A 27,032-nucleotide genomic window follows, 5' to 3' on the forward strand; every position below is an offset into this window, starting at 1 on the left:
GGATCTGTTGTGGCTAGGGGTGGTGGGAGTTGTTCAGCATCAGAGAGATGGGGCCGTTGTGGGAAGAGCATCTAAGGTCCCAAGTTCCCTCCCCGGCAGCATCTCCAAGACAGGGCTGAGAGAGATTCCTGCCTGCAACCTTGGAGAAGCCGCTGCCAGTCTGGGTAGACAATACTGAGCTAGATGGACCAAAGGTCTATGGCAGCTTCCTGTGTTCCTATGAGAGCTGGTCTTGTGGTAGCAAGCATCCTTGTCCCCTTTGCTAAGCAGGGTCTGCCCTGGTTTGCATTTGAATGGGAGACTAGAAGTGTGAGCCCTGTAAGATATACCTCACGGGGTCGCTGTGAGGACAAACATAACCATATACACTGCTCTGGGCTCTTTGGGAGAAGAGCAGGGTATAAATTAAATAAATATATAATAAATTCCCCTTGGAGGCTGGGGCCGCTGTGGGAAGAGCACCTGCCTGCTTGCGTGCAGATGGTTCCAAGTTCCCTCCCTGGCAGCATCTCCAGATAGGGCTGAGAGAGGCTCCTGCCTGCAACTTGGGAGAAGCCGCTGCCAGTCCGGGTCGACAGTCCTGAGCTAGAGGGACCAAGGGTCTGACTTGGCAGAAGGCAGCTTCCTAGGTTCCTCTCATCTGGAGAGCCAAGGTGGCCTGCTCTTCTCCAGAGCCCCACTTGCGTGCCCCCCAGCACACACACACGAGCCCCCTAGCTTTCAGCTGACAATCACCACTGTTCTCGGGTGAGCTGGGTCAGGTATCCCAGGCTGGGTTTGGGTAGCTTCTTATCAGCTCTAACTCTCTTCTTCCTCTAGGCGGTTTTCTGGAAACATGCTTGCTCACCGGTCTTGATCTGGAAGCGTAGCAAAGACTCCTCCTCCGAGAATGTCAAGCTCGGGCTACCCTCCTAACCAGGGAGCGTTCAGCGCAGAGCAGGGCCGCTACCAGACCCACTCGGTCCAGTACACCTTCCCCGGCAGCCGGCTCCAACAGGCAAGTGGCAGGCGCTGTGTGCGTGCCGGGAAACCCTGGGTGGCTCCTGCTGTGATTGCAGCTGTGTCCAGAAGCTGGTTTCCGGGTTCCCTCTCTTGGTCACACTGGCAAGTGACCAAGGCCCACAGATCCGAGTCGTATTATGTGGACAGAAGCTGGTCCCGTGAACGGGGGCATTGGCAGCAGTGAGGGTGGTTGTGAGAAGAAGCATTTCCTTGGAGGAAGAATGGGCTCAGTTTCTGTCCATTGATCAGCCTGCTTAGCGGTAGCACTATCACGAGATGTTTGATTGGGAAATGACATTGTTAAAGTGATGACACAAAGAATTCATGGCACACTCAGAAACAGCAACATTGACTCAAGAATAATTTAGATTGTATCGGCTTGCCACAGATAGTCATCTCTGGCAAACAGTGGGTTTCCCAATCACGGTTTTAAATATTGTGGCAAGTCCCGCCAGCTGTGTATCCATGGATTGGTGAGATTTCTCGGCAATTTGGGGTTCCCTCCATAATTTGGGGAGGTCAGGGGTGATGGGGGGGTTCAGGGTGATTTTCAGGGATTTTTTTTTTTTTAACAGAATTTGCAGTCCTTTTGCGACCGCGATTGCCCTAACCCCCAGTTTCCCATTGATTTCAGTGGCTCACCAACTGCGAGGTTTTCCTGGGACAGAACCCTCGCGGTTGGCGAGGGACAACTGTACTTTTATGGCAGAAACTGAAAAGCTGATGGCTTTCCTTATGACGCGGGGTCTGATATCAGCTAATTTAAAAATTGCATAGAACCCCAGAGATCTCCTAGAATGAACCCTAAGCGCTGGCCAGAGATACATGCACCGCATCAACCGCTGAGTGTAAACAAACAATCCTGCAGTCCTTCCGCAGTCCTGCCAGTGGCCGCATAAGTGCCTTATCTCCATTCTGCAGAATGAGAAGCCTGAGGGTTGCCTGAAGCGATCGAGTGATCTTCCCCATTTCCCCCGGGGGAGCCGCTCTGGCCGAGAGCCTTCAGCGTGGGAGCCATTCCCCACTCTGCTGACCTCTGCACAGTGCCACCCTGTTCTCAGGGCTGGGGGAGCCCTTTTGGAGAGATGCGGGGGGGCCCTTTCCAGAGCTCTAGGGGGAAGGGCTGCATGCCCAGCGTGCCTTCCGAGATGGTGCAGGGGCTCACGAGGGCGCCGTCTCCCTCCCAGGAGAACCCCCCACCCCAGTGCTGGGCAAAGTGGAAACGGTCATCTCTGCAGTACTCCGCTTTGGCCGAAGCTTCACCCAGGCCCAGTAAGCTATGAGGCACCACGGGCTCCTGGGATTTGCGGTGGCGAACTGTGAACCTCTGCCAACTGGGCAAAGAGGCACCTTTTTGACGTGGGGATTCTCTTACATTTAGCCCGGGGAGAGCAACTGGCCCTCTCCACCCCCAGCACAGCATCCCTCCAGTGGCTGTTGCTGGGGTCTCTCTTCTGTTTCTTTTTAGATTGTGAGTCCTTTGGGGACAGGGAGCCAGCTTGTTTGTTTGTTTGTTATTTCTCTGTGTAAGCCGCTTTGGGAACGTTTGTTGAAAAGCGGCCTATAAATATTTGTGGTTGATCTGACGGATTGTTGACCAGGGCTCCCTGATCACAGCGGAGGCGAGATTTCACCCAGCGAGCCCGGTCTCTTCTTGAGAACAGACCCCAGGCCTCTCTAGTCCAGCACCCTGTCCCCCCCAGATGCCTGTGGGGCAGCCAACAAGCAGGAGGTGAAGGCAGGCCCCCTCTCTCGCCGTTGCTCCACTTCAGCTAGGATTCAGAGGCAGCCCACTTGTGACATGCGTCCAATATGGAGTCACTGTGGGAGCGCCGAGATCCTTCCGCGGGGGGGGGGGGGAGCGATGGAATACCCAGCATCCCACCTCTCTAACACACACCCCCCCCCCGCCGCTCCGTGCTTCTTTCAGGAGTTTGCTGTCCCTGATTTCCGAACGTCTCACTTGGAAGTCAGCCAGGCCAGCCAGCTTCTCCAGCAGCAGCAGCAGCAGCTCCGTCGACGGCCCTCCTTGCTTTCCGAATTCCACCCGGGTTCCGACAGGTGAGCGCTTGTCTTTCTGGTTTTTGTCAAAAGCCGCTCGAGGGGCTTCGAAACAGGGCGGGTGTGTTGAGGTTCTGTGATTGCACTACATGCATAAGAGCAGGGGGCGGGGCGGACAGGAAATTTTTCGAGAGGTGTTGGGTCTGGAGGGCTTTCTGCCGAAAAGCTTTCTGCTCCCACCCCCGCGTCCCTGCAGGGAGGTCGTCAGCACCCCGCTTTTGCAGGGCTGAATCTGAGGGAGTGACTTGCCAGAGGGCCCCCTGGTGAGCGAATGGCCAGAGTGAGATTCAAACCTGGGACTTCCCCCTTGTGCACGGCTTGGGCAGCCCCAGCCCTCCTACCGATCTGTCTCTTTTCAACAGAAGGCTTCAGTGCAACTGGGAGCTTAACATGAAGCTGGAGCTCCAGAGTTTTTCGGGCCTCTTGCAGGTGTGGGACTCCAGCTCCCATCATCCCCGAGCCACTGTGACTGGGGATGTTGGGAGCTGGAGTCCCACACCTGTGGGAAGGCCGGATTTGTGCCGCCTGGGATTTTGTGCAGGGCTCTGCCTCTTTTTATAGGTTCCTGGTTTTTCAGTCTGCTGGCTTCTCCCCGCCTCTCCCTCCTCCCGCTGTTCCTTGGCCATCTATCTCTTCAGTGTCTTTCTTGGGCAGGCTGCGGGCACTGCCTGTGCGTCTCTTCATGCAGGGACCCACAGCCTGAGGCGGAGCTTGCTCGCCTGCCATTATTTGTGGTGGCCACTGAGCCCCTCTCTCCCCTCGGCGCCTTTCCTGGCCCGCAGGCAGAGGGCTGAGGAGAGAAGCAAGGCTTCTGTCCTTTGCACTGAGAGAGGGAGATGGGAAGAACCAGGGGGAGGCCGCTCCGACTGCCCAGAAGGCATTCCTGCTGTTCGTGACCCCGCTCCAAAGCGGCAGCTCTGGGGAGGAGATCTCTGTGGGGCCGAGTATCCTGCTCGACAGAGGGCTGGGGGCACTCGCCACTGGCGAGCTGGCAGGTGGATTTGTCGGAGCCTGTCTCAGTGGCTGGAAGGGGCACCTCCCCACCACGAAGCTCTTTCTCTTTGCTTGCATTTCTCAGGCCTCAGGAAAGGAGGTCCGGCTACGAGCCACAGTACCACCCCGGCCCCTCGCAAGGCGACCATGACTCGCTGGAGTCGAAGCGGCCGCGCCTGGACCAAGTCTCGGACTCCCATTACCAGCGGGTCGGCGCTGCTTCGGTCCTGCCGCTGGTCCACCCGCTGCAGGAGGGGTTGCGGACATCGGACCTAAAGAAGGTGAGCCGGGTGCTGGGGGAGGCTCCTGGTCTGGTGGCAGCGAGCAGGGATGGTCCCCTCTGCTAAGCAGGGTCTGCCCTGGTCTGCCTTTGGATGGGAGACGACATGTGAGTGCCGCTAAGATATTCCCCTTGCGAGGTGGGGCCATTCTGGGCAGAGGGCCTGCAGGCTTGCGTGCAGAAGGTTCCAGGTTCTCTCCCTGGCAGCAGCATCTCCAAGAGGGCTGAGAGAGACTCCTGTCTGCAACTTTGGAGAAGCCGCTGCCAGTCTGGGTAGACAAGACTGAGCGAGATGGACTGACGGTCTGACTCAGTAGGAGGCAGCTTCCGATGTCTCTGTGTCTTGCCAGAGACCAGTGGCTGCTTATGCCAGAGGTTCTCAAACCCGAGTCCCCACATATTGGATGTGGAGTGAATGAAGACACCGTGAATGAAGAGATGCATCAAGTCTCTTGCTTGTTGCAGATGCCATAGAAAGCTAGTCGCTGGCTGTTTGGGTTATTCCCTCCCCTTCAGAAGGAGGTGCTCAAAGCACTGTTCTCGGTCTGACTCTGTCTTTTTGTCTGATGCCTGTTTTTGTTCTTGTGCTGGGACTTGAACCCAAGGATCCCGCTTTTGGAGGCAAGCATGAAGGGCCGCCCTCGCCACTCTCTGGCCAGGCGTGCGGGGAGGACCAGAATGCCTCTCCGTCCAAACTGTCGAAGGAAGAGCTCATCCAGAGCATGGACCGGGTGGACCGGGAGATCGCGAAAGTGGAGCAGCAGATCCTCAAGCTGAAGAAGAAGCAAGTGAGTGGCAGGAGAGCGAGCGGAGAGGGTCCCCTCTGCCTTGGTTTTCATTTGGATGGGCAGCTACCTTTGAGCACTGGAAGGGGCTCATTTCCCGGCGGTGGGGTGGGTGGTCATGGCTCAGTGGCAGAGCGTCGGCTTCCCCTGCAGAAGGTCCCACGTTCCATCCCCGGCAGCCTCTCCAGGTAGGAATGTGGAGTCTTAAGTGTGTGTGCACCTGAAACATGGCTCTCCTATTTGAGAACCGAGAAGGTGTCTCAGCATCTCCTGCTCATCCCTTGCGGGGCGTGTGTGTGTGTGTAAGCCCAACTGTTGCTCCAGATGCCGCCTTTCTCTCTGGTGACTCATTGCTGGCGATGGCTGACCTTCCTCCCCCTCCCCGTGTCTCCTAGCAACAACTCGAAGAAGAAGCCGCTAAGCCTCCGGAGCCGGAGAGGCCCGTCTCCCCTCCTCCCGTGGAACAGAAGCACCGCAGCATCGTCCAGATCATTTATGACGAGAATCGGGTAACGCTCAGCCCCAGCTCTATTTTCGGGTGGGGGGGTGGGGATCTCGGCTGTTGGTGGCTCTTTGTGCCTGCGGCAGCCGGAGGTTGTGTGCTTGTGTGTGCTTGTGCGTGGACCCGACTTGCTCTGCAGTCTCCAGCGTCCCTGGGTCCAGCCCGCCCGAGGTCTCTCGCCTATCTGCGCGGTCTGCTGGGCCTCCATCACTGGTCGAGGAGAAACACCTTGGAGGTCTCGGGAGTCTTAGAGGTCCCAGGTGTGGATCATCCTTCCTTCTCTAGCCTTGGCATGAGTCACCCGGAGCTTGTTGCTCTGAAAACCTTTTCCCTTCCTTGTACCTACGCTCTGCCTTTGCAACAGGCAGCTGTCTGGGTGGTGAAAGGCCCTGACGGGCAACTCGCTGAGGCCGAGTGGGGAGGGTCGCTGGCCTTGGGGTAGTGAGCATGGATTTTCCCCCTTGGAACACAGGAACATAGGAAGCTGCCACATACTGAGTCAGACCATTGGTCTGTCTAACTCAGTATTGTCTTCCCAGACTGGCAGCGGCGTCTCCCAGGTTGCAGGCAGGAGTGTCTGTTGGCCCTATCTTGGAGATGCTGCTGCCAGGGAGGGAACTTGGGACCTAGCTGCTCTTCCCAGAGTGGCCCCATTATTCCCTAAGAGGAATCTCTTCTAGTGCTCACACATCCAGTCTTTTGTTGTTGTTGCTAGGATTAGCTCCCTGGGGCAGAGGCCTGCTTTTCTCCTGTGTTCTGTAAAATATGCCCTGTGGAAATGATTACGATTGTCTCTTCAGTATTTGAATGGAAGCCCGTGGTTGGAATTGGGGAGCAGCAGCCGCAGAGAGGGGAAGGCAAGAGGCAGAAGGTTGGCAGCCTGGTGGCTCTGTGTCCCACAGGGCTCCTTTTTGGGCGGAGGGAGCACATAGCACTACAGGCAGGGTCTTTGTGTGACCCGGCACTCCATCTTTTCCGACAAGCCGCGGAGGCGATTGGCCAGAGAGCTCCAAGCTGGGTTCATTCCGTTCACGATGAGCCAGAACTGGTCAGCGCTCTAAGCAGCCGGTAGAGAGCCCCAACTGTTGGCAGGGCTGCACAGCTGCCCCCTCCTGGATCCGAAACAAGCGTTGGCAGTATTGCGCTGGGCTTTGCCTTTCTGGCCTGCCTGTGATGGCTGCCATGATCCTGGCACTGGGTGTGGCTTCTGCTAGCCACCGGGAGGAACCATGAGCAGCGGAGCCCTTCCCTTGAGCCCCTGGGGCTGTTGGGCAACCTCCCTGGCTTTGGAAACCTGGTCCACACACTCCCAGACATTGCCCATGAGGGCCCTATTCTGTGCCCGGTGCCAAGCGCCAGGCTTATGCAATGAGCTCCTGGCTCTGTGAAACACGGAGAGACGTGTGTGTGTGTGTGTGTGTGTGTGTGTGTAGGGGGTTATCTCTACTCTTGCCAATTGTGCAATAAAGTCATCCCCTCTGAGAGCAGCACAGTCAAAGAGGAAAAAGAGGTCAGCAGTGGAGTGGAAAGTTCAGCTGTTCTTGGAGAAAAAAGTGTTGGCCCAGCCAGGGGACGTAAAGTCCAGTCACCGGAGCTGTTTGCAGACCAAACAAGCCCCTGTGTCCTGATGCAAGTTCCTGAACAATCCCCTGGTCTTGGGGCAGAAAGAACATCTCTCTCCTTTCTCTTTCCCTGCCCCTTAGCATACAATCGTTTAACCAAAATGTGTGGCTTTTCCTTCTGTCTCTGTGTGTGTCTTAAATCTCTGCCTTTTGTTGTCGTCATGCAAGCATATGTAAAGGCTTGGGACAGAAACGGGGCAAGAATCCCGACATGACTAAACCAGTGACCCTTCTTCCTTTGCAGAAGAAAGCAGAGGAAGCTCATAAGATCTTAGAAGGCCTGGGCCCCAAAGTTGAACTGGTGAGCCACCCTTCCACTTTTAATTGTTTTTATTTAATGTTTATGTACTGTATTATTTCTGTTTTAATACTGCCCTTTGTCCTAAGACCCCAGCGCACTTAGCAACAAGATAAAAACAATCGTCAGAGGTCAGTAAAAACAGCCTGAAGCTTAACAAACACAACTTTGTCGTGAAAAAGACTGACCAGGGGCCACAGATTGTGTGTGTGTTTTGGTCCAGCGTCTGCCTGGGGTTGTTCCAGAGTCATACCTGCAGCCTTCAGGAAGTCACTTTGAAACGGGTGTCGCAAATGTGTCTCGGCTTGCCAGATGATTTGGGATGAGGCTGTTCCTAGAAGCGCACGCGGGCCTCCCTGTATCTTGTTCACAAGTGGGAGTCCTTGATAAAAACGCTGCCTGTGTCTGAAGGCTGAGCGACTGTTGGTAAAGCACAGAGCTCTTGTCAGAAATGGCAGCGGCATCTTCAGTTCTTCCCCCGCTCCCACCCGGTCATTTCTTTTGGTTACAACTTCGAGTCCAGGGGTTCTCGCCCCGGAGTCCCCAGATGACGTTGGACTACAGCCCACATGGCTTCTGGACTCGAAGTGAACAGCCCAACAGGTTTCCAAGAGGGAATGGGCCATCTCTGTCATTCAGTGGCTGCCTTGTGTCTCCAGCAGATGTTGCGGACTACAACTCCCACAATCCCCAAGCAAAAGGCATTGCAGCTGGGGATTCTGGGAGTTGTGGTCAATATCATCTGGAAATCCCTGTGAGAGGGAACACTGCTCTGGTCCTCCTGCAGATGTTGGCCTGCAACTCCCATCCAGTGTTCCCTTGAAGAGGGGATCCCAGATGTTGTGGACTACAACTCCCAGAATCCCCAGCCCAAGGCCATTGCAGCTGGGGATTCTGGGAGTTGTAGTCTACAACATCTGGGAATCTGTGTTAGAGGGAACACTGCCCCCATCACCCCTGGCCACTGACCTCTGTGGATGGGGGTGGTGGGAGTTGTAGTCCAACCACACCCGTGGGGGGCATGCAGGGCAGAAGCACCTCAAAAGCTTGCTCAGGACTCTCTGAGAGGCATTGCTGGAGAATGGGAGCAGTCTTCCCTCTTAACAGGGATTCCCTGAGGTTGTGGACTACAACTCCCAGAGTCCCCAAGCGAAAGCTGTTGCAGCTGGGGATTCTGGGAGTTGTAGTCAACATCACCTGGGAATCCCCATTAGAGTGGACGCTGGTCATCAGTAGCCTGTCGCTCTGACCCAGGGTTAGTGCCTGGAACAGTCCTTGCAGGGTTCTCCGTCGTGGCACACCCGCTCTGCCCCCTGCCCCGCATCTGCTTCTCCAGGTCCCACTTTGGTGCTCTCCAACCTGGCAGCTGGCCTCTGGGCCCTGTGCTCCGTGGCGGCTGCCGGGGGTGTCTGTATCCTGCCCGAGACCCTCCTCCTTTGGCATGTCTGTGTGTCGCCCTGTGCGTGCAGTTTTGGCAGAGCAATGCCAGCGTTAATCGCAGCGCTCCTGGTGCTAACCCAGAGACCTTTCCTGTCCCGCAGCCACTCTATAACCAGCCATCGGACACCAAGGTGTACCATGAAAACATCAAAACGTAAGCCTCGCCTCCCGCCCCGCCCCCTTTCCTCTGCGGCAGGGGTTTCTAGTGTTTCGCAACGAGGGTCCCCCTTCTGCTGCAGTCGCCCCTAGAGATGGGAGGGGAAGCACCCCACAGCCCAGCCCGAGCCTTGCCTGTGGTCCCTTCCCTGGCCTCCTCCCTTGCTTCTTACTCACAGAAACCGAGTCAGGCACAGCTCCAGACCTTGGATGAGACAAGGCTTCGATCCGCTGGGTCAACAGGGCTCCACTCGGAACCCCTTTCCCCAGCCCCATGCAGTCCTCCTCCTGGCCCTCGTGCCAGGAACGGCTGGTTAAGGATTAACCGTCCTGTGGCACACTGGGTTGAACCTCTGGCGAGTGCTTGGGGCAGCCCTGCCTCACTCCCGGAATCTTTGCTGCCGAGCGTTGTTTTAGAATGCTGGGATCTGGCGGGGCGGAGAGGCGGGCCCTCCCTCTCTCACCCAGCTGCGTCTCTTTCTAGGAACCAAGTCATGAGGAAGAAGCTGATTTTGTTTTTTAAGAGAAGGAATCATGCCAGGAAACAAAGGGTAAGAATCGGCTCGGCCAGCTTCGGTCGCTCCTTGGGGACGGCCGGGCGGATCGCGTGGTCGGCATGCAAGATGGCGGGGCACGATGCCCCTGTGGGCAGGTTATGAGGATTTCTGTTTGGGTGCTCCAGATCTGCTCCGTGTTCCCTCTGACAGGGATTCCCGGATGTTGACTACAACTCCCAGAATCCCCAGCTGCCATGGCTTTTGCTTGGGGATTCTGAGAGTTGTAGTCAACAACATCTGGGAATCCCTGTGAGAGGGGACGCTGGTGCTGCTTCCTTCAGGCCAGGGAGAATTTCTTCTTGGCACACCATAAGAACAGCCCTGTTGAATCAGGCCCTAGTCCAGCATCCTGTTTCACACAGTGGCCCACCAGATGCCTCTGAGAAGCCCACAGGCAGGATGTGCTGGCCTGCCCTCTCTCCTGCTGTTACTCCCCTGCAACTGGAACTCAGAGGCATCCTGCATTTGAGGCTGGAGGTGGCCTCTAGCCCTCCGACTAGTAGCGGTTGACAGACCTCTCCTCCATGAAGTGATCCAAACCCCTCTTCAAGCCATCCAGCTTGTTGGCTGTCACCACATCTTGTGGCAGAGAATTCCACAAGCTGATGATGCATTGTGTGAAAAAATGCCTCCGTTCCTTGGTCCTACATTTCCTGGCAATCTTTCATGGGATGAGCCCTGGTTCTATTGTTATGCGAGAGGGAGAAGAATTTCTCTCTATCCACTTTCTCCACACCATGCATGATTTTATTGACCTCAACCATGCCCTTGTCCTCTGCAAATTCTCTCCTGGGTGGGAGCTGCCTCCTAAGAGAACTGGGCAATGAATCAGTTGGACGAACATAGCAAGCTGCCATATACCGAGTCAGACCACTGGTCTGTCTAGCTCAGTATTGTCTTCACAGACTGGCAGCGGCTTCTCCAAGGCAGGGGTTGCCCTGGTTTGCATTTGGATGGGTGACTGCATGTGAGCGCTGTAAGAGATTCCCCTTCGGGGAAGGGGCCATACGATATAGGATACTGGGGCCATATCCCAGTTCCATCTGGCAGCATCTCCAAGTGGAACTGGGAGAGACTCCTGCCTTGAAACCCTGAGGAGCTGCTGCCAGTCAGTGTAGTCAATACTGAGCTTGTTGGGCCAAGTGTCTGATTGAGTAGAAGGCAGCTTCCTGTGTTCCCATGTAAAGCAGACTACCTTTTTGAGGATAGGCTGCCTGCCTGGCGTGCAGGAGGTTCCAGGTTTGATCCCTGGCAGCATCTCCAGGTGGGACTAGGAAAGACCCCTGCCTGAAAGCTTAGAGAGCCGCTGCCAGTCAGCGTGGACAGCCCTGAGCTCAGTGGACCAGGGGTTTGACTCAGCACATGGCAGCTTCCGGTCTTCCTAACTGCTGGGCCGACGGCCTGTCTGCAGGGAGTTTTTTCACAGGGGAATACTCAAATATGTGTGCGACAGTCCCTCTCCTGCAACCTGGGTAGGCCAGGCTTTGCGCGTGGAGGCCATTGCCGCAGCGCTCTCTCCGGAGTGCAAGCTGGCCTGCCTTTGGCGAACGGGTCTTTCCCTGACGTCCTTTGAGTGTGGAGTGGAGGGCACCCGAGGGCCAGCCTTTCCTAACCGCGTCACACGCCCCATCTGTGTTCCGTACAGCGCCAAGCACTTGTTCCCCCGCAAGATGACCATGTCGCGGTCGGAGCCCTGTGGGTTACTAGTACGCCATGCGTCTCCACCCCGCTGCGTATCCCTCATAAATTGCGTCTCTGGGTGGATCATAATTGTCAGCTGCTGGGCAGAGCCTGCCCTGCCCAAGCAGCCGGCCACAAAGACGGACCCGGCCATCTTCCAGGAGGCGGTCTCGGCGTCTTTGAGACTCACCCTTTCTGCGGGCGGGGGTGGGTGGGCGGTTGGCGTTGCCAGGAACAGAAGATCTGCCAGCGTTACGATCAGCTCATGGAAGCCTGGGAGAAAAAGGTGGACCGCATAGAGAACAATCCCCGCCGGAAGGCCAAGGAGACGAAGACCCGGGAGTACTACGAGAAGCAGTTCCCGGAAATCCGGAAGCAGCGCGAGCAGCAGGAGCGCTTCCAGAGGTAACGCTGCCGAGCGGGCCTGCTCCTTGCGCTGGCTCCTTTGCCCTTGGAGCTGGCCGCGGGCGGTGTCGTTCCTGGATCCCCGGCTCCGTCTACACCGGGATCCTCCTAGCAGTCCGACCAATGGTACCACTCCCCTCATCCCACGCTCCCGAGTTTAATCTAACTGTGCTTGTGCTCTCCTTTAAAAGGGTTGTGTCTTTATTGCACAGCCTGTGAAATGAGAGGCTAGGTAGTTTTTTGTTGCTATGACATGGACCCTTTGGGCATGAAAGGTAGGGTGAGAAGTCTCCAGTCAATCAATCCGTTTTAAGCTCCTCTGAGCTTGTGGCTGTTGCCCCGTCATTGGGCAGTGAATTACTTAAGTTTACTGGATTTTCCCATATCCTGTTTTTCCCCAAGTTCTTTGATGTTCGAGATCAGGGAACTCTGTCTTAAATTCAGAGTTCTCTTCATTTTGGGTAAGTAAGGGTATAAAGTGTGCCGTCGAGTCAGTGCCGACTCGTGGCGACCACAGAGCCCTGTGGTTGTCTTTGGTAGAATACAGGAGGGGTTGACCATGGCCATCTCCTGCGCAGTATGAGATGATGCCTTTCAGCATCTTCCTGTATTGCTGCTGCCTGATATAGGTGCTTCCCATAGTCTGGGGAACATCCCAGCGGGGATTCGAACCGGCAACCTCTGGCTTGCTAATCAAGTCTTTCCCCTGCTACTCCATTAAGTGGCTTCAAGTAAGGATATAACCTGCATTTAACCAATAAAGGGCTCGTCTTAAATCCAGAGTCGTCTTGTATTCAGGTAAATATGGTAGTCCTGTGCGGTTTTGTGCTCAGGCATCCTGCCAGCTCAGGGGTTCTCAGCCTTGAGTCCCCAGATGATGTTGGACTACAACTCCCATCATCCACAGACACAGTGATTGAAGGGGATGATGGGGGTTGTCATCCAGACACATCTTAGAGACCCAAGGTTGAGAATCCCTTTTAAATTTTAAATGAGGGGGAAAAAATCTGATTGTAACTGATTTTTAAACCAATGTTTTAAAATGGTTTTTGTATTGTATTTTGTATTCCCTCCCCCCCCCCCTTTTGGGGTCTTATTTTTTAATGTATGTGTTTTATCTCATGTTTTAATGTTGTGTTGTAAGCTGCCCAGAGAACAATTTGTTATGGGGCGGCTAAAAAATAAAGTTGTTTGTTATTATTATTATTGTTATTATCCTCCTCCTCCTGCTCCTCCTCCTCATTATTCCTGGGCTAGTCCATTTCATCAGGGGCCCCTGAGCTCTGTTTATGAGAGAGGGTAAATAAGGTCTCCTGTCTTCTTCCACAAGCATACGCTTTATTTTTATTTTTTTAGAGCCCCTGTTGACCCACAAGGGCCCGTTTCGTGAGGAACCCCACGCTGCTTCCCAGACTTGCCTTGTGAGATGCTTTTTAACCTGCATTTCTCCTCTGGTTCCATCCTAGGGTTGGTCAGAGGGGGGCCGGTCTCTCAGCCACCATTGCCCGGAGCGAACACGAAATCTCGGAAATCATTGATGGGCTCTCGGAACAGGAGGTGAGAGCAGGGCCCACGTTCTCTAGGGACCCTTCAGAAGTATGGGAAGGGGGGTTTCAGTCGCTTGCACAAGGCCAGGATAGATTTTATTTAGAACAGGGGACCCCTGGGTTTGGCAGAGAGAGTGACTGGCCAAGGTCGCCCCAAAGTACTTTTTCACACAACGCGTAATCAACTTGTGGAATTCTCTGCCCCAAGATGTGGTGACAGCCAACAACCTGGATGGCTCGAAGAGGGGTTTGGATATAACTTCATGGAGGAGAGGCCTATCATTGGTTACTTGTTGGAGGGCTAGAGGCCACCTCCAGCCTCAAATGCAGGATGCCTCTGAGTACCAGTTGCATGGGAGTAACAGCAGGAGAGGGGGCAGGCCCTCAGCTCCTGCTTGAAGGCTTCCAGCAGCATGTGGTGGGCCACTGTGTGAAACAGGAGCTGGACTAGATGGGTCTTGGACCTGATCCAGCAGGGCTGTTCTTATGTTCAAAGAGTGTCAGGGCTGGGCTGGGATTTGAACCCAAGTCTGGCACTGTCCACTACACCACATTGCCTTTCAGAGTCTCAAACATCCAGAACTCTCCCCCGCCATTGACAGATCTTTTGCTGTTTCCGGTACAGCATGTTTTCCTTCCCGAATGTGAATGTTTATGGCATTTTGGCAAAACCTTGAAAATATTTGCAGCGGAGTGTGGTGGCTTAATGAAAGAGCGCCATTGCCTCACCATTTCCAAAGTTGGTCCTCGGCCCGGCTCGAGAGGCTGCCCGCCAAAGAGAGGGGTCTGTGCTTGAATATTTGTGTGTGCGGCCACGAAAGCCGAGCCTTTCAAAGTGCGTTTGGCTCTGTCTGTGCTGAATGGAGGACCTCTGACGTTCCAGCAGAAAGTGAGTGCTGCTCATTGTGCCTGTCTTTCCCCTCAACTTGTAGAATAATGAGAAGCAAATGCGCCAGCTCTCGGTCATTCCTCCCATGATGTTCGACGCAGAGCAGAGACGCGTGAAGTTTATTAACATGAACGGACTGATGGAGGACCCCATGAAGGTGTACAAGGACAGGCAGTTCATGAATGTCTGGACGGACCACGAGAAGGAGATCTTTAAAGAGAAGTAATCAAAATATTCATTCATTCATTCATATTTCTTACATTGTATATCCCGCTCTTCCTCCAAGGAGCCCAGAGCAGTGTACTACATACTTGAGTTTCTCTTTCGCAACAACCCTGTGAAGTAGGTTAGGCTGAGAGAGAAGCGACTGGCCCAGAGTCACCCAGCAAGTCTCACGGCTGAATTGGGATTTGAACTCGGGTCTCCCCGGTCCTAGTCCAGCACTCTGACCACTACACCACGTTGTATTGTCTTTCTGTATTGCATTGCATGGGAGAGAGATGTCAAGATAGGGGTGTATTCATGTCAGCCTTAAAGCCCTTTCACTCTTCTGCTGTTCTTGCTGAAAAAAAGAGTTAAGGTGAAAGTGGGGAGGTCGCTGAATGGAGCCTCCATGTTCCAAGGCAGTATTCCTTGACTAGCAGATGTTGGAGGCAAATGGGAGGGCTGGTGCTGCTTTGCCCTGTTTGTGACCTCCGCGGCACCCTCTGGCTATCCTCTGTTGAAAATGGACTAGATCAGGCCTGCCCAACTTCAGCCCTCCTGCAGATGTTGGCCTACAACTCCCACAGTCCCTGGCTATTGGCTACTCTGGCTAGGGATTATTTTATTTATTTATTCATTCATTCATTTATTTAACATATTTTTATACCGCCCAAAACGTATCTCTCTGGGTGGTTTGCAACATAAAAAAAGTAAAACATTAGTTAAAAACAAAAACAAGAAATTTTAAAAACAAGAAATTTAAAACAACAATTTAATATTTTAAAACAATATTCTAAAAACAACATTAAAACAATCAAAACCATATCAGTTAAAAGCCTGGGTGAACAGAAGCGTCTTTAAAGACTTTTAAAAAGTTGTCAGAGATGGGGAGGCTCTGATTTCACTAGGGAGCGCATTCCAAAGCCTCGGGGCAGCAACGGAGAAAGCCCGTCCCTGAGTAGCCACCAGATGAGCCGGTGACAACTGCAGACGGACCTCTCCTGATGATCTCAAGGGGTGGTGGGGTTCATGACGAAGAAGACGTTCTCTTAAATACTCAGGGCTCAAGCTGTTTAGAGCTTTATAGGTTATGACCAACACCTTGTATTTTGCCCGGAAACGTATTGGCAGCCAGTGTAACTCCTTCAAAACGGGAGTAATATGGTCTCTTCTAGATGACCCAGAGACCAGCCTGGCTGCCGCATTCTGGACCAACTGTAGTTTCCGACTATGGGAGTTGTAGTCCGAAAACATTATGGGAGTTGTAGTCCAAAAACAGCTGGGTTGGGGGGCAAAGTTGAGCAGGTGGACATGCTTCGGTCCGATCAGTTGGGACGCCATAATGCTTGAAATGTGTCGCAGTTGCAGAATGCATACAGGTTACAGAAACAACCCGCTCTGAGATGCAGAGTTTCTTTCCACCCTCTTTTAAGAGTGGTCCTGGCAATTTAGGGGCGTCCTAGTCTCAGAAACCAAAGGGGTGTGGTGCGTCTATGCTGGCTGCCAGATCGTGACTCTCCGCCTTGTGTCTCCCTGCAGGTTTGTCCAGCACCCCAAGAACTTTGGCCTGATCGCTTCCTACTTGGAAAGAAAGGTGAGAGAGCTCTTTGGAGAATGTAGGAATGTTGCAGCTTTCTCCTTAAACAAATAGATATTTATTTTTCTATATGTTCATGCAGCATTGCCTTCAGACAGGGGTTCTCAACCTTGGGTCCCCAGATCTTGCCGGACTATGACTCCCATCGCCCACAAATGCTGTCAGTGTTGCAAGGGGTGATGGGAGTTGTAGTCTGGCAACATCTGGGGACCCAGACAGTGTTCGCTTTAATGTTTTTCATCTGTGTGCGGAATGAGCTTTGTTCTGGGCGGCAGTATCAAGCCAGTCTGCGCGCACAGATATTGAGAGTGGGACTTCCCAGATTCAATCTGAGCGGGATCTAAAATGAACTGAGCGGACATCGAAAAAACCTGTGTGCGCACGCCATAGAGGGAACACTGGACCCAGGGCTGAGAACCCTTGCCTTTTAAGGTTTCAGTTACAAAAAGGGACGTGTCCCTTTCGAAGGAACTTGCAGTCTAAATGAAAATGAAAAACCCTCTGAGTGCACATGCTGCGTTCCCTAGTATTGGTCTAGCAGGGCGGTGCTTGTGCAAGAGACCTCCTGTGTCCTGGTGGTAACCCGCACCCCTGCCCACAAACTGGGCACAGACTTGTCATCGCATGTGCCGGGGGGTGGGGGGGGGCACGCCGGCACAGGCAGGGAGGAAGGGACCCAAGCGTCCCGGAGGCCTCTGCACTGGGCTGTTGGCTCTTCACCGGCTCCTTTTCGAGGGCTCCCTCAGCTTCCTAAATCAGAAGTCCAGCTCGGGAGGGTGGGCCCAGAGGATGAGCATAGCCTCCTCGTCTCTCAAAGGACGCCAGGAGAGCCTGGGGTGGGTGGTCTCGCTCCCGCCCTGAGAACCTGGCATCCTTTTTATCTTCTCGAGAATGTCCCCGACTGCGTCCTGTATTACTACCTGACCAAGAAGAACGAGAACTACAAGGCCTTGGTGCGGAGGAACTACGGCAAGCGGCGGGGGAGAAACCAGGTGTGTGGCCTTGCTCCGTGGTGAGCTCCTTGGGCTCTTTGCGCGACTCCCGGAAGAAATGTGCCTGCCGTTCCCAGGCAGAGTCCCGCAGGCCACGGCTTACACCGGCACATCTCAAACGCTTGGCCTCTGCAGCTCAGTGGAGTTTGGGGAGCGGGGCTTACATGTCTTTGCTGGATGAGTTGCTCTCCTTCAGTCCCAAACTTGGTTCCCCAGGTGCTGGACCACAACTCCCATCACCCCGTGGAAGGCCGGGCTGCCTGGGCATGCTGGGAGTTGTAGTCCTGCCGCATCTGGGGACCCATGGCTGAGACCCCCTGCTCGAAGGGGATTTCTGAAGCTGCCTTCACAGTCTTCCGGGTTCTCTTCCTCATTGGACACTTTCCTGAGCAGTATTTGTGCCTTTCACCCCAAGACGAGGAGCAAAGATGGCGACCAGCTAACTGCTCTGTTCCCGAGCGCCTGCTTTAATCCGGGCTCTACCCCCTCTCTGGGGTATGCCTTTTAGGGGCTTACCCCCCCCCCGAGGGAGGAAAAAAACTCACCTTTCAGCCCACAAGGATGTATCAAGCTAGTTTGCAGAGATTAAAATGGGAGGCATGCTTCCGTTCCACGCACACACACGCTTTTTCCGTTAGTGTTTTAAAAACGTTTATATTGTGTTTGATCTGTGTTGATTGTTTTCAATTCCGTGGGGTTTGGGCTTCCAATATGGTGTCAATCTCCTTGGAACGAGTGCTCTGGCAGAAGGTGGGAGGATGAAGAAGGGGAGTGATTCTGGAGAAGTCTTTTGGCTACTCGTGGATGGCTTGCATCGGAGACAGCGTGGCCTAGTGAGGCTGGCTTGTTCTGCATTGCTCACTAGTTGGTGTCTCAATGTTAGGAAGTGGGGTGTGGATAAAAACCTGGCGCTAGCACTCCGTCCCGCTCGAGCGTGGCCAAGAGGATCTGTGCCGTGATGGGCTCCCCGAGAAGCAGGGCTGGAGTTGTGTCTTTGGGCCCCACTGCTTGGCTGGGCCATTGAATGACTCGCCCATAAGATGATCCGTAAGAGGCTGCACTGAGGAACTGTTGATTTCGAAGACTGAAGCTTTGGGATTTGTGTGTGTGTGTGTGTGTGGAGGGGGGTGGGGCGTGACTTCTTGAGTGTGATGGCAGCAGAGAATGAGCTAGATGGACCAAGGGTCTGACTCAGTATATGGCAGCTTCTTCTTCTGAGGGAGAGGCCCTCGCTCGGGCTGAGCGTCTGCTCTGCATGCTGAAGGCCCCAGGTCCAATCCTTGGCAGCTTCTCCAAGTAGGGCTGGGAAAGGCTCCTGCTTGAATCCCTGGAGAGCCGCTGCCAGTCTGTGTAGACCCGGGATTCTCAACGAGTGGGTCCCCAGATGTGATTGGACGTCAACTCCCATAATTCCCAACCAAAGGCCACTGGGGCTGGGGATCAGGGGAGTTGAAGTCCCAAAACGCCTGGGGACCCACATGTTGAGAAACCCTGGTGTAGACAGTCCTGAGCTCAGTTCTTCTGGGAGTGCCCTGCTCTGTGCGCAGACCCCTGTTGTGGGGCGGGGCATGGGTGTTGTGCCCCCAGATTGTGGAGCTCAGTCTCCAAGGGGATCCGCACCACGCCCTGGCTCCCAGGCCTCTGCAAGCGGCCCTTTCCATCGGAGCCCTCTGGCGCTTTTGGACAATTGGTGTTTTTTTAAAACAAGAAAGAAAAATCTCCGGCACCGTTTGGAATGGCGCTTGTCTGTGTGTGTTGCGATTCTGTGCCAAACTTGTTACATTAGTTGTACGCCATCTTGGAGCTTCAACAAAAGGCAGTCTAAAAATCCACAACCTTGAAATGGACAGGCGAGAGGGAAGGCACACAGGCTAAAACCCCAGTGGTAACTTGACAAGGCCTTTTCCTTTCTCCTTTTGCTGCGACCCATCTGTCCCCGGGCTGGAAAGGGGCCGTTTTCTGGCCTCCTGTGAATTTTGATTCCGAGTTCAGCTCCTGGAACGGCGAGGCGGGTTGCAGAGCTCCCAAGTGCCAGCATCCCTGCCCGTGGTTGTGCTGTGGAAGGGAAATGAAACTCTCCTCCCGGGGGGCGGGGAGATCAGCGAGGTGACCCTTGGCCTCCAGCGGCCGGCCTGGCTGCGAGTCAAGCGGCCAGCAGAAGCCTCCGCCCCGGTGGACCCGTCTGCCCGCAGGGCTCTGGCGGCAGGTGGTACGGTCCAGCGCTCTGACTAGACAGAAAAGCCCGGCACTCCTGTGACAGCCAATCAAGCCCCCGCGCGGGCAGGGATTACCTCGAGTGACCCCGGCGAGATTAGAAGGGAGAGCTCTCCTCCGCGCTAGGCAGCTTAAGTGGCTAGGATGACACCAGGCTTTTTCCTGGAATAAAAACTTGGCGGGGTCAGGCAGTCCTCTCCGGAGGGGCTGGGGCGGGGGGGGGGACTCTTTCCTTCTCCTTCTCCCTTCCTCTCCTGCTCTCCTCTCAAGCATGAGGCGGGCCTCATTAAAAAGCTAGGCGCCCCCCCACCCCTCCCCGGCTGTGGATAGTAAAAAGAGTGTGTAAGCAGCAGATGAGCGAGCAGGTACGTCGGCCGCCGAGGCTTCAGCCGCTTGAAGGTTTGTTTCCGACGGCCTCTTGGGCTTCTGCTCCCGGGGCTCACGCGTTGGAGTTGGCTGGAGGAGCCTTTCCCCCCAGGCAACTTGAGAAGATTGCAGTTCGGGGCGGGGGGGGCGGATCTTGGTGTTTGACAGGGCACACTTTTAACGTAGAAAGGGGTCCTCCGTTCTATTTATCTGGGGGGCTGTATGGGGGAGCTTCTCCCCACCAAGCTTTACGAAGTTAAGCCCTTCTCTCCTGGAGTTTCCTGACTTGGCAGAGCCCTGGAGTGGTGGGGAGAGGGGAGGGCGGCAAATAAAACCTTTCTACCTTGACGCAGCTGACATCTTGTTAAAGGCATACTTGGGATAACCGGCTAATGCCCGCGCTCAGGTGTCAGCGCTCTGGAGCAGCGGCGTGAGCCAGGGGCTGCGTGTTTAGAGCGTCACTGTCAGTTGTTAAAGTGCAAGAGCTCATCCTTTTTCCTCTTTTAAAAAAAAAAGAGAGAGAGAGAGAGAGAAGTGACTGTGAATGCCATCGCGTTCTGTATCATTGCGGCATCCGTTGCTCTGTGGAAGGGCTTTTTGAACAGTAGAACCTTCCTGGTGACGGCTTGAATTTCTGGGAGATGCCTAGCATAGAGTTGGGCGGGAAGATCTCCGGGGTCCCTTCCCGCTCTCTGCGATGCTGTCCTTCAAATCAATGAATCCGGACTCCCCACTCCAAGCAGTTGGGAATCCGGAGTGGGGTTTCCTTCCGCTCTGTCTGGACCCTCTTATTGGGGTGCTTCCCGTTTGGGGCCTTGGGTGGAAGAGTCCTAGTGTGCCCAGGAGCCACCGTGGTCTCAGTGCAGTCACTCGACTGGACTCTGCACCTGCACAGAGAAGCCCCTGGGGACATTCTGGCGCTTCAGCTCCTCTTCCCCACTGGACTTCAGTGGGACTTGCTCGGGACGACTTCTTCCTGGTGGATTGTAGCCTGCATCCCCATTCTGTGCCTCCTCCCCTCAGGTGGGGGCCCCCCAAACCACCGCTTGATGGGGCCGCTTCTCCCTCTCCCAGATCCCTCCTTATGGACTGAAAAGTCCAGCAACTTTCAAGTCCATCCTGTTCTCCAGGAAGGAGGCGCTTGGTGCTGGCGTTTATTTGAGCAAAGTGCTCCTCGCTCCCTCCCACCCCACACGCACTCTCTGGCCCATCCCGCTTGGTCTCTGGGCCATCTGGGAGCAAAGTGGGGTTATTTGGGTTGGCAAAGCCCACCGGTTATTCTAAGCCAATTGGGAGAGGCGGGGTGCTGGGCGGGGTCTCGCCATGGGCCAGAAATACAAGCCGGGGCTTCCCTTCCCCGCCCCTCTTCTCCAGCCGATTGATCTAAAAGGGACTTGGGTTCAGGATGGATGTCGCATGGATGTCTAATAAGTGTTGGATGCTTTGGTCCATCAACAGTCTCTTGGACCTCACCTTGGGGACATCTCCAGCCGATTGATCTAAAAGGGACTTGGGTGTTCTGGAGCTGGCACTGCCGAATTCTAGTAACTGGGGCTGTTCCGTGTTTGTGTGAAGGCCAGGACCCCAAGCCGGTTTCTTGGAAAGGAGGCGGCTTGGCTGCTGCTCCTCTTTATGTAACATTCACGCTTTGCCAAACCGTTGGTCACGTTCTGTGTCTCTCTCTCTCTCCACATTGCCTGGGGCGGCATCCGTTCAGGATGTCAATCCTGCTCCTTCCGTCTTTCTTGGCCCTCCCTGGTCTGTATCCAGCCCCTCTAGGCATCCCGGTCCCCTGGTCCCGATCCTCCGGTCACTAGCTCTGCTCTGTAAGCTGGAATCTGTTTTTCTATTCCAGCAACAGATTGCGCGTCCTTCCCAAGAAGAAAAAGTCGAAGAAAAAATAGAGGAGGAGAAGGCCGAGAGAGCTGAGAAAAAAGAGGAGGAAAAGAGAGATGAAGAAGAAAAAGACGAAAAAGAAGAATCGAAGTGAGTCCACGTGACTGTCTTGACGTCTGAATTCTTGCCCCCCAGTAATGGCTGGCATGGGGAAGAAATGACTCAGAAGGGTCCCACAGAAATTAAAAGGACAAATTAGGCATTGCCTAACTTGTCCTTTTAATTTCAGTGGGCTTACTTTGAGTACTTTTCTCATGTCAGCCATTGTCTCTTGTTAGGATTTATCCAAAGCTGGTAGGAAACGGTGTGCCTGAGAGAGATCAGAAGCTCTTGATGGTTCTTCCTGCCTTGATATTTTGACTTCTGTACTGAAAAACCTTCTGAGGGAACCTCCTGGGTCTGGAGAGTTCTTGATACATACAGACTGGCAGCAGCTTCTCCAAGGTTGCAGGCAGACGTCTGTCTCAGCCCTCCTTGGAGATGCTGCCAGGGGTTGGAGTGGGGTCCTTCTGCACGCGAGCTTGCTGGTCCTCTTCCCAGAGCGGGCCCATCCCCTATGGGATGTAGTCGCCCGTCGTCTCCCATCCAGATGCAAACCAGGGTGGGCCCTGCTTAGCAAAGGGGGCATTCCATGCTCGCTACCACAAGTCCATCTCCAAAATGTCATCGAATCCTAGAACGTCAGTGCTGGAAGGGACCTTCTTGAGGCCTTCTAGTCTGACCCCGCTCCTCGCAGGACCCCACTGCAGCACCCCTGACCGGTGGCCTGAAAACGCCCAGCCCTCCGCGGGTTAGGCTCTCTCATTCTGTCCCTTTGTGCATCTCCTCTCCAGGGAGAACATCAAGGAGAAGGAGAAGGTCGAAGTTGCCCCCGAGGAGCCTGAGGAGAGGGAGCAGGCCGCCCCCAGGGGACGCAAGACCGCTAACAGCCAAGGGCGGCGGAAGGGCCGGATCACCCGGTCCATGACCAACGAGGCCGCCGCCGCCAACGCCGCCGCCGCGGCCACCGAAGACCCGCCCCCTCCGCTGCCGCCCCCTCCGGAGCCATGTGAGTGGCGCTTCCTGGCCCCAGCAGCGGCGTGGCCTGTGGAGCAGAGTCCAAGTGGCCTCCTGGAGGCCCATCGATGGCTCCTTGTCTGGATGAGCTCAGCGCCAGGAGGCCTCTGAAACAGGGGAGAGGGCCTGTCTTCATCTGCTGCTTGGGGGCTTCCCAAGGCATCTGGGGGCCCCCTGTGGGGAGCAGGGGCCTGATCCAGCAGGGCAGCGGCTGCGTCCTCCTCCTCTCCAAGCCCTTCCGTGGCCTTTTGCTTGTCTCTTGTTGAGGGAGGCCGCGAAACTTTGAACCGAGCAGTTGGAGCCAGAACAGCAGCCCTGCTGGGGCAGACCCAAGGCCTCTCTAGTCCAGCGTCCCGTGGTCCCCCCCCCCCGGAAGCAAGTGGCTGGCCCCCCTCCCCCTGTTTCTGTTTCAGAAATCTAATGTGCTGGCCCACCCATATAGTGGGGGGACCTGTGCACCCTGCCCTGAGGCCCTTGGAGGGAGGGCAGGATACAGCTAATGCGTATTATGAGAGCGGGCGGAGGGAAGAGGCCAGGGGGCGAGGGGTTAACGTGAGCAGGCTCCTGTGTTGGGGTGGAGGGTTAAAGCTAGTAGGAAAGGACAGGGGGTGGGGGCGAGGGAGAGGTGGTGCCTCGTAGAAGCAGGTGGGGAGCAGTGTCCCCTGCAAGAGGGCTTCCCAGATGTTGGGGGCTACAACTCCCAGCATCCCCAGCTGCAGTGGGACACGTGGGACAGGGCCTTCTCTGTGGCTGCCCCCAGGCTCTGGAATGCTTTCTTGGTGGCTAGTCACTCCTCAGTCTCCATCGCGGCTTTTAGGGAGAGTGTACAATCTTGGCTTTTTGCCCAAGCTTTTATTGTAATTGTCGCTGCTGCTGCTGCTGCTCTTTGTACTCTGTATTGCTTTTATGCTTTTAAATTTTTTTTATCAGATTTGTTTTATAGTTTTACCTTAGTATTGTAATTGCGTCTTTTTTACAATCTTGTCTTTAAATTTTGCTGTAAACCGCCTTGGGATTGTTTTAATGAAAGGCGGTATATAAATTTAACAATTAAAAAGGAAAGAAAGAAAGAAGCAAGCAAACATGGGAGGGGAGTTCAACTGCCGGAGCCAGCGGTTCATAGCATTGTAGGCTTTTGGAGCTGGGAGGTCTTTTGGCCCAACCCCCTGCTCAGTCCAAGGCATCCCTGCCATGGGAAGTTCTCCTGCACAAGCTCCATTGGAACCGGATGGGGTTCCCTTCAGTGGGCTTTGCAAGCTTCCCAGTGGATTTGGCCTGCTCGTACTACACACATTCATTTTTGCAGTACTTCTTTGCAGCAAACAGTCTCAAAAAGTGGTTTCCCGAGAAGACTAGATCCCGAGGGCTGGTTCCCTCTCCCGGAAGGGCTCGCAGTCAGAAAGGAAACCCCAGGGAGGCCCCGGCAGCTGCCACTGGAGGGATGTCGTGCTGGGGTTGGAGAAGGCCAGCTGCTTCCCTCCTGCTCAAGAGAAGAGAGTGGCCCCTTTGCTCCGTTTGCAGAGGGGTTGGGTGCCCCACATGAATTGGCCCAGGGCAGAGGAGATTCCTGCCCCCGGCCTCCTCGCTCCTCGGCTATGAAGAAGTCCTCCCAGTGTGCATCCCCCCCCCCCCCCGCCACCTCCTTGCCCACAGAGGGGCTGCCTCCTCTTTCCCATCCCTGGCTTTTGATGTAATCAGAACTGATAGCCTCCCGCTGTCAGTGGGCATCCTTCCCGAGCGGCCTCAGCAGGCCTGAATGTAAACAGATTAATAGATTACGCTGAAAGCGCCAGTCCTGGCCCTTCTCCCCATCTGACGGGGGGGCGCTCTCTCTCTCTCTCTCTCTCTGTCGCTGCAGCTTCGGCAGAGCCGGTGGAGACCTCCCGCTGGACCGAAGAAGAGATGGAAGTTGCCAAGAAAGGTAGGCGCGCTTTCCCGGGCATCTCTCCTTTATTCGCGGCTTAATATTTCATGGCACGTTCGAAGGACCGCTCCGGTGTCAGATAGAGGCTTGTGATGAACGCAGCAGGGGAGGCTTCCGGCGGAGGCTGATGTTTCAAAGAGACCGTGAGCATTACCAGCTAACCCGTTGCAATCCTAGAGAGGAGAGCTGGTCTTGGGGTCGCCAGCATGACTGGTCCCCTTTGCTAAGCAGGGTCTGCCCTGGTTGCATAGGAATGGGAGACTACATGTGAGCACTGGAAGATATCCCCCTTTAGGGGATGGGGCCGCTCTGGGAAGAGCATCTGAGGTTCCCAGTTCCCTCCCTGGCAGCAGCATCTCCAAGATAGGGCTGAGAGAGACTCCTGCCTGCAACTTTGGAGAAGCCGCTGCCAGTCTGTGCAGACAATCCTGAGCTAGATGCACCCATGGTCTGACTCAATATATGGCAGCTCCCTATGTTCCACATCTCTTTAGAAGTCTACAAAAACTGGATGTGTCTCCAGAATTCAGCCTGGGTCCTTCACACGTTTATCTCCCTGTCTTCAGTAATTTCCTGACTTGTTTGGGTTGCTTCTTTAGTTAGCGAAAGGAAATGGGACCATTGTAAGAATCTGGTCCAAAAGTACTTGTGGGGTTTCGCTTTCCATCTGAAGAACTGGAGTCACCCTGGCCAGTCCACTGTGAGGAAATGTGTTGAGTGAGTTTGTGTAGCTAATAGTCAGTTCTGACAGGGCTGGGGAAAAGCCCAAGAGAGATCCACGCAATAGCAACGCTCGATATCATTAAAGCATCTCCCCTTTTGTCCGAGCTGAAGGCCGGCGTTGATGTGGTGGGTCAGCTTGGGAGGCTTTGATGCATTTCACCGCATTTTCACACAAGCGTTAGTCGGTAATACTGTGGAGGTAAAATGGAAAACCATGGTGGATTCTTGCATAATAATTTCTGCAGGCGTAGCAGCATTTGTGGTCCCCCTCCCACCCCGCCCTGCCCACCGACCAGAGGGCTCTTTGCAGAAATGTGTGCGGGCTGGAAATGGTTCAACTGCTGCATCACATACAGTATTCCAATATTACAGGAAATGTTTTTTATTGGACAGGCAGGAGCTCATGTTCGTTAGGAAATCTAGGAAGCTGCCTTCTGCCGAGCCAGACCCGGAAGCTGACCCAGGGATGGGACCTGAGACCTTCTGCATGCCAAGCAGACGCTCAGCCCAAGCCATTTTGGGCAGTCTGGTGGGACAGTCAAAGGCTTCTGGGAGCAGGCTGAGCAAGGCCTCTCGCGCTCTCTCCTAGAGAGCGGCTGCCAGTCAGAGAAAGTCGTTCTAGGCCAGGCAAGCCACTGGCTACGGGAGCTTTGTGTGCCTCCTTCCAAAACCTGGCCAAGCAAACCTTCGCTGACTGCCTTCCCGTCCGTGGTCATAATGTCTTGAGACAAGGGGTTCTCAGACGTGGACTACAGTTCCATCACCCCCTGCCGCTGTGGCCAAACTGTCTTCATATGGTTGAGATCAGACCCTGAAGCTCCTCTCTCTGGTCCCTGGGCTCTGCCTGCTGGGTCTTGAGCAGGGACATGCACCATTCCATTTCTGGTTCTGGACCAACCCCCGGGGAAAAGTCTCTTCTAAGTCTCGCCCACATCAGTTGTGCTGATTTATCAAGAAGGGGTTTTTGTTTTAGTTTTACATTTTCTGTCTCGCTCTTCTTCCAAGGAGCCCAGAGCAGCGTACTCCATACTTAAGTTTCTGCTCACAACAACCCTGTGAAGTAGGTTAGGCGGAGGGAGAAGTGACTGGCCCAGAGCCACCCAGCAAGTCTCCTGGCCGAGTGGGGATTTGAACTCCGGTCTCCCCGCTCCTGGTCTAGCACTTGAACCACCATACCACGCTGGCTAGTGGGCGTCATTTGTTTCAGCTGAGTCTCAGCTACCGCTGGCTGCACATGTAAAGGTTTGAAAAGAGACCCCCAAACGGAAAAGTCCGCTTCATTTCATTTGTAAATTCATTTCCGATGTTGGAATCAAACCCCACGAATTCGGAGGGTGCTGCAAACGGAGAATGTGTTTGTATGGGTTTCTCTCCGAGCGGGCGGCGTCTGGACAGCCCCAGAGAGGTAGAAACCACCCCAGCATTCCCGTTTCTGCATGCATTGGGGCCACCAGACTGGCTTTTAATGTGGCTTGACTCTTTCTCCTGACCCGGTAAGCTGGGCACGTATCCGTGGGCTTTGTCCGGGCTTGAGTTGGGCAAGCCCTTTTTTGCAATACCTGGTCTCAGTTCTGCTCCGGTGTGAAGCAGGGGCACGGACTTCAGGCTGCAGCTACAGAGGGCCAGGGTCCGACTCAGCCAAAGGCAGCTTCCGGAGCACCGAGGCCTTCCCCCGCAGGGTGTGACAGGATTGGTCCCCAGAGGGCGCAGGAACGAGGGCTCTCTCCGTCTCGCCTGCCTTTTGGGGCTCGGCGTGGGAGGGGAAAGGCTCCCTCTTGCTCCGCCCCGCGGCCTTTCCGCTGGACCGTGGTTCATGCCGGCTGTGGGGCTTTGAGCAGCTTTA

The 27,032-nt window shown here is 54.8% G+C and overlaps 1 protein-coding gene across 10 annotated transcripts in view; it reads left to right on the forward strand.

Annotated features, from left to right (window-relative positions):
- NCOR1 (nuclear receptor corepressor 1) overlaps positions 1-27,032 on the forward strand; it is a 75,433-nt gene that overhangs the window by 9,926 nt on the left and 38,475 nt on the right. For 8 of the 10 annotated variants that reach the window (XM_053275003.1, XM_053275004.1, XM_053275001.1 and 5 more), the window contains 16 exons: positions 820-997; positions 2,933-3,063; positions 4,142-4,337; positions 4,942-5,124; positions 5,517-5,630; positions 7,490-7,546; positions 9,085-9,137; positions 9,624-9,690; positions 11,609-11,781; positions 13,248-13,338; positions 14,261-14,439; positions 15,961-16,015; positions 16,909-17,010; positions 21,446-21,576; positions 22,320-22,534; positions 24,401-24,463. In XM_053275003.1, coding sequence (XP_053130978.1) covers positions 890-997; positions 2,933-3,063; positions 4,142-4,337; positions 4,942-5,124; positions 5,517-5,630; positions 7,490-7,546; positions 9,085-9,137; positions 9,624-9,690; positions 11,609-11,781; positions 13,248-13,338; positions 14,261-14,439; positions 15,961-16,015; positions 16,909-17,010; positions 21,446-21,576; positions 22,320-22,534; positions 24,401-24,463 — 1,918 coding nt within the window. In that variant the 5' untranslated portion in view covers positions 820-889. Of the gene's footprint in view, positions 1-819; positions 998-2,932; positions 3,064-4,141; positions 4,338-4,941; positions 5,125-5,516; positions 5,631-7,489; positions 7,547-9,084; positions 9,138-9,623; positions 9,691-11,608; positions 11,782-13,247; positions 13,339-14,260; positions 14,440-15,960; positions 16,016-16,908; positions 17,011-21,445; positions 21,577-22,319; positions 22,535-24,400; positions 24,464-27,032 lie in introns of those variants that run through there. The other 2 variants (XM_053275008.1, XM_053275010.1) reach the window with 2 other exon arrangements.

The sequence above is a fragment of the Hemicordylus capensis genome, chromosome 12 (genome assembly GCF_027244095.1).
Source record: "Hemicordylus capensis ecotype Gifberg chromosome 12, rHemCap1.1.pri, whole genome shotgun sequence".
Classification (NCBI taxonomy): Eukaryota; Metazoa; Chordata; class Lepidosauria; order Squamata; family Cordylidae; genus Hemicordylus; species Hemicordylus capensis.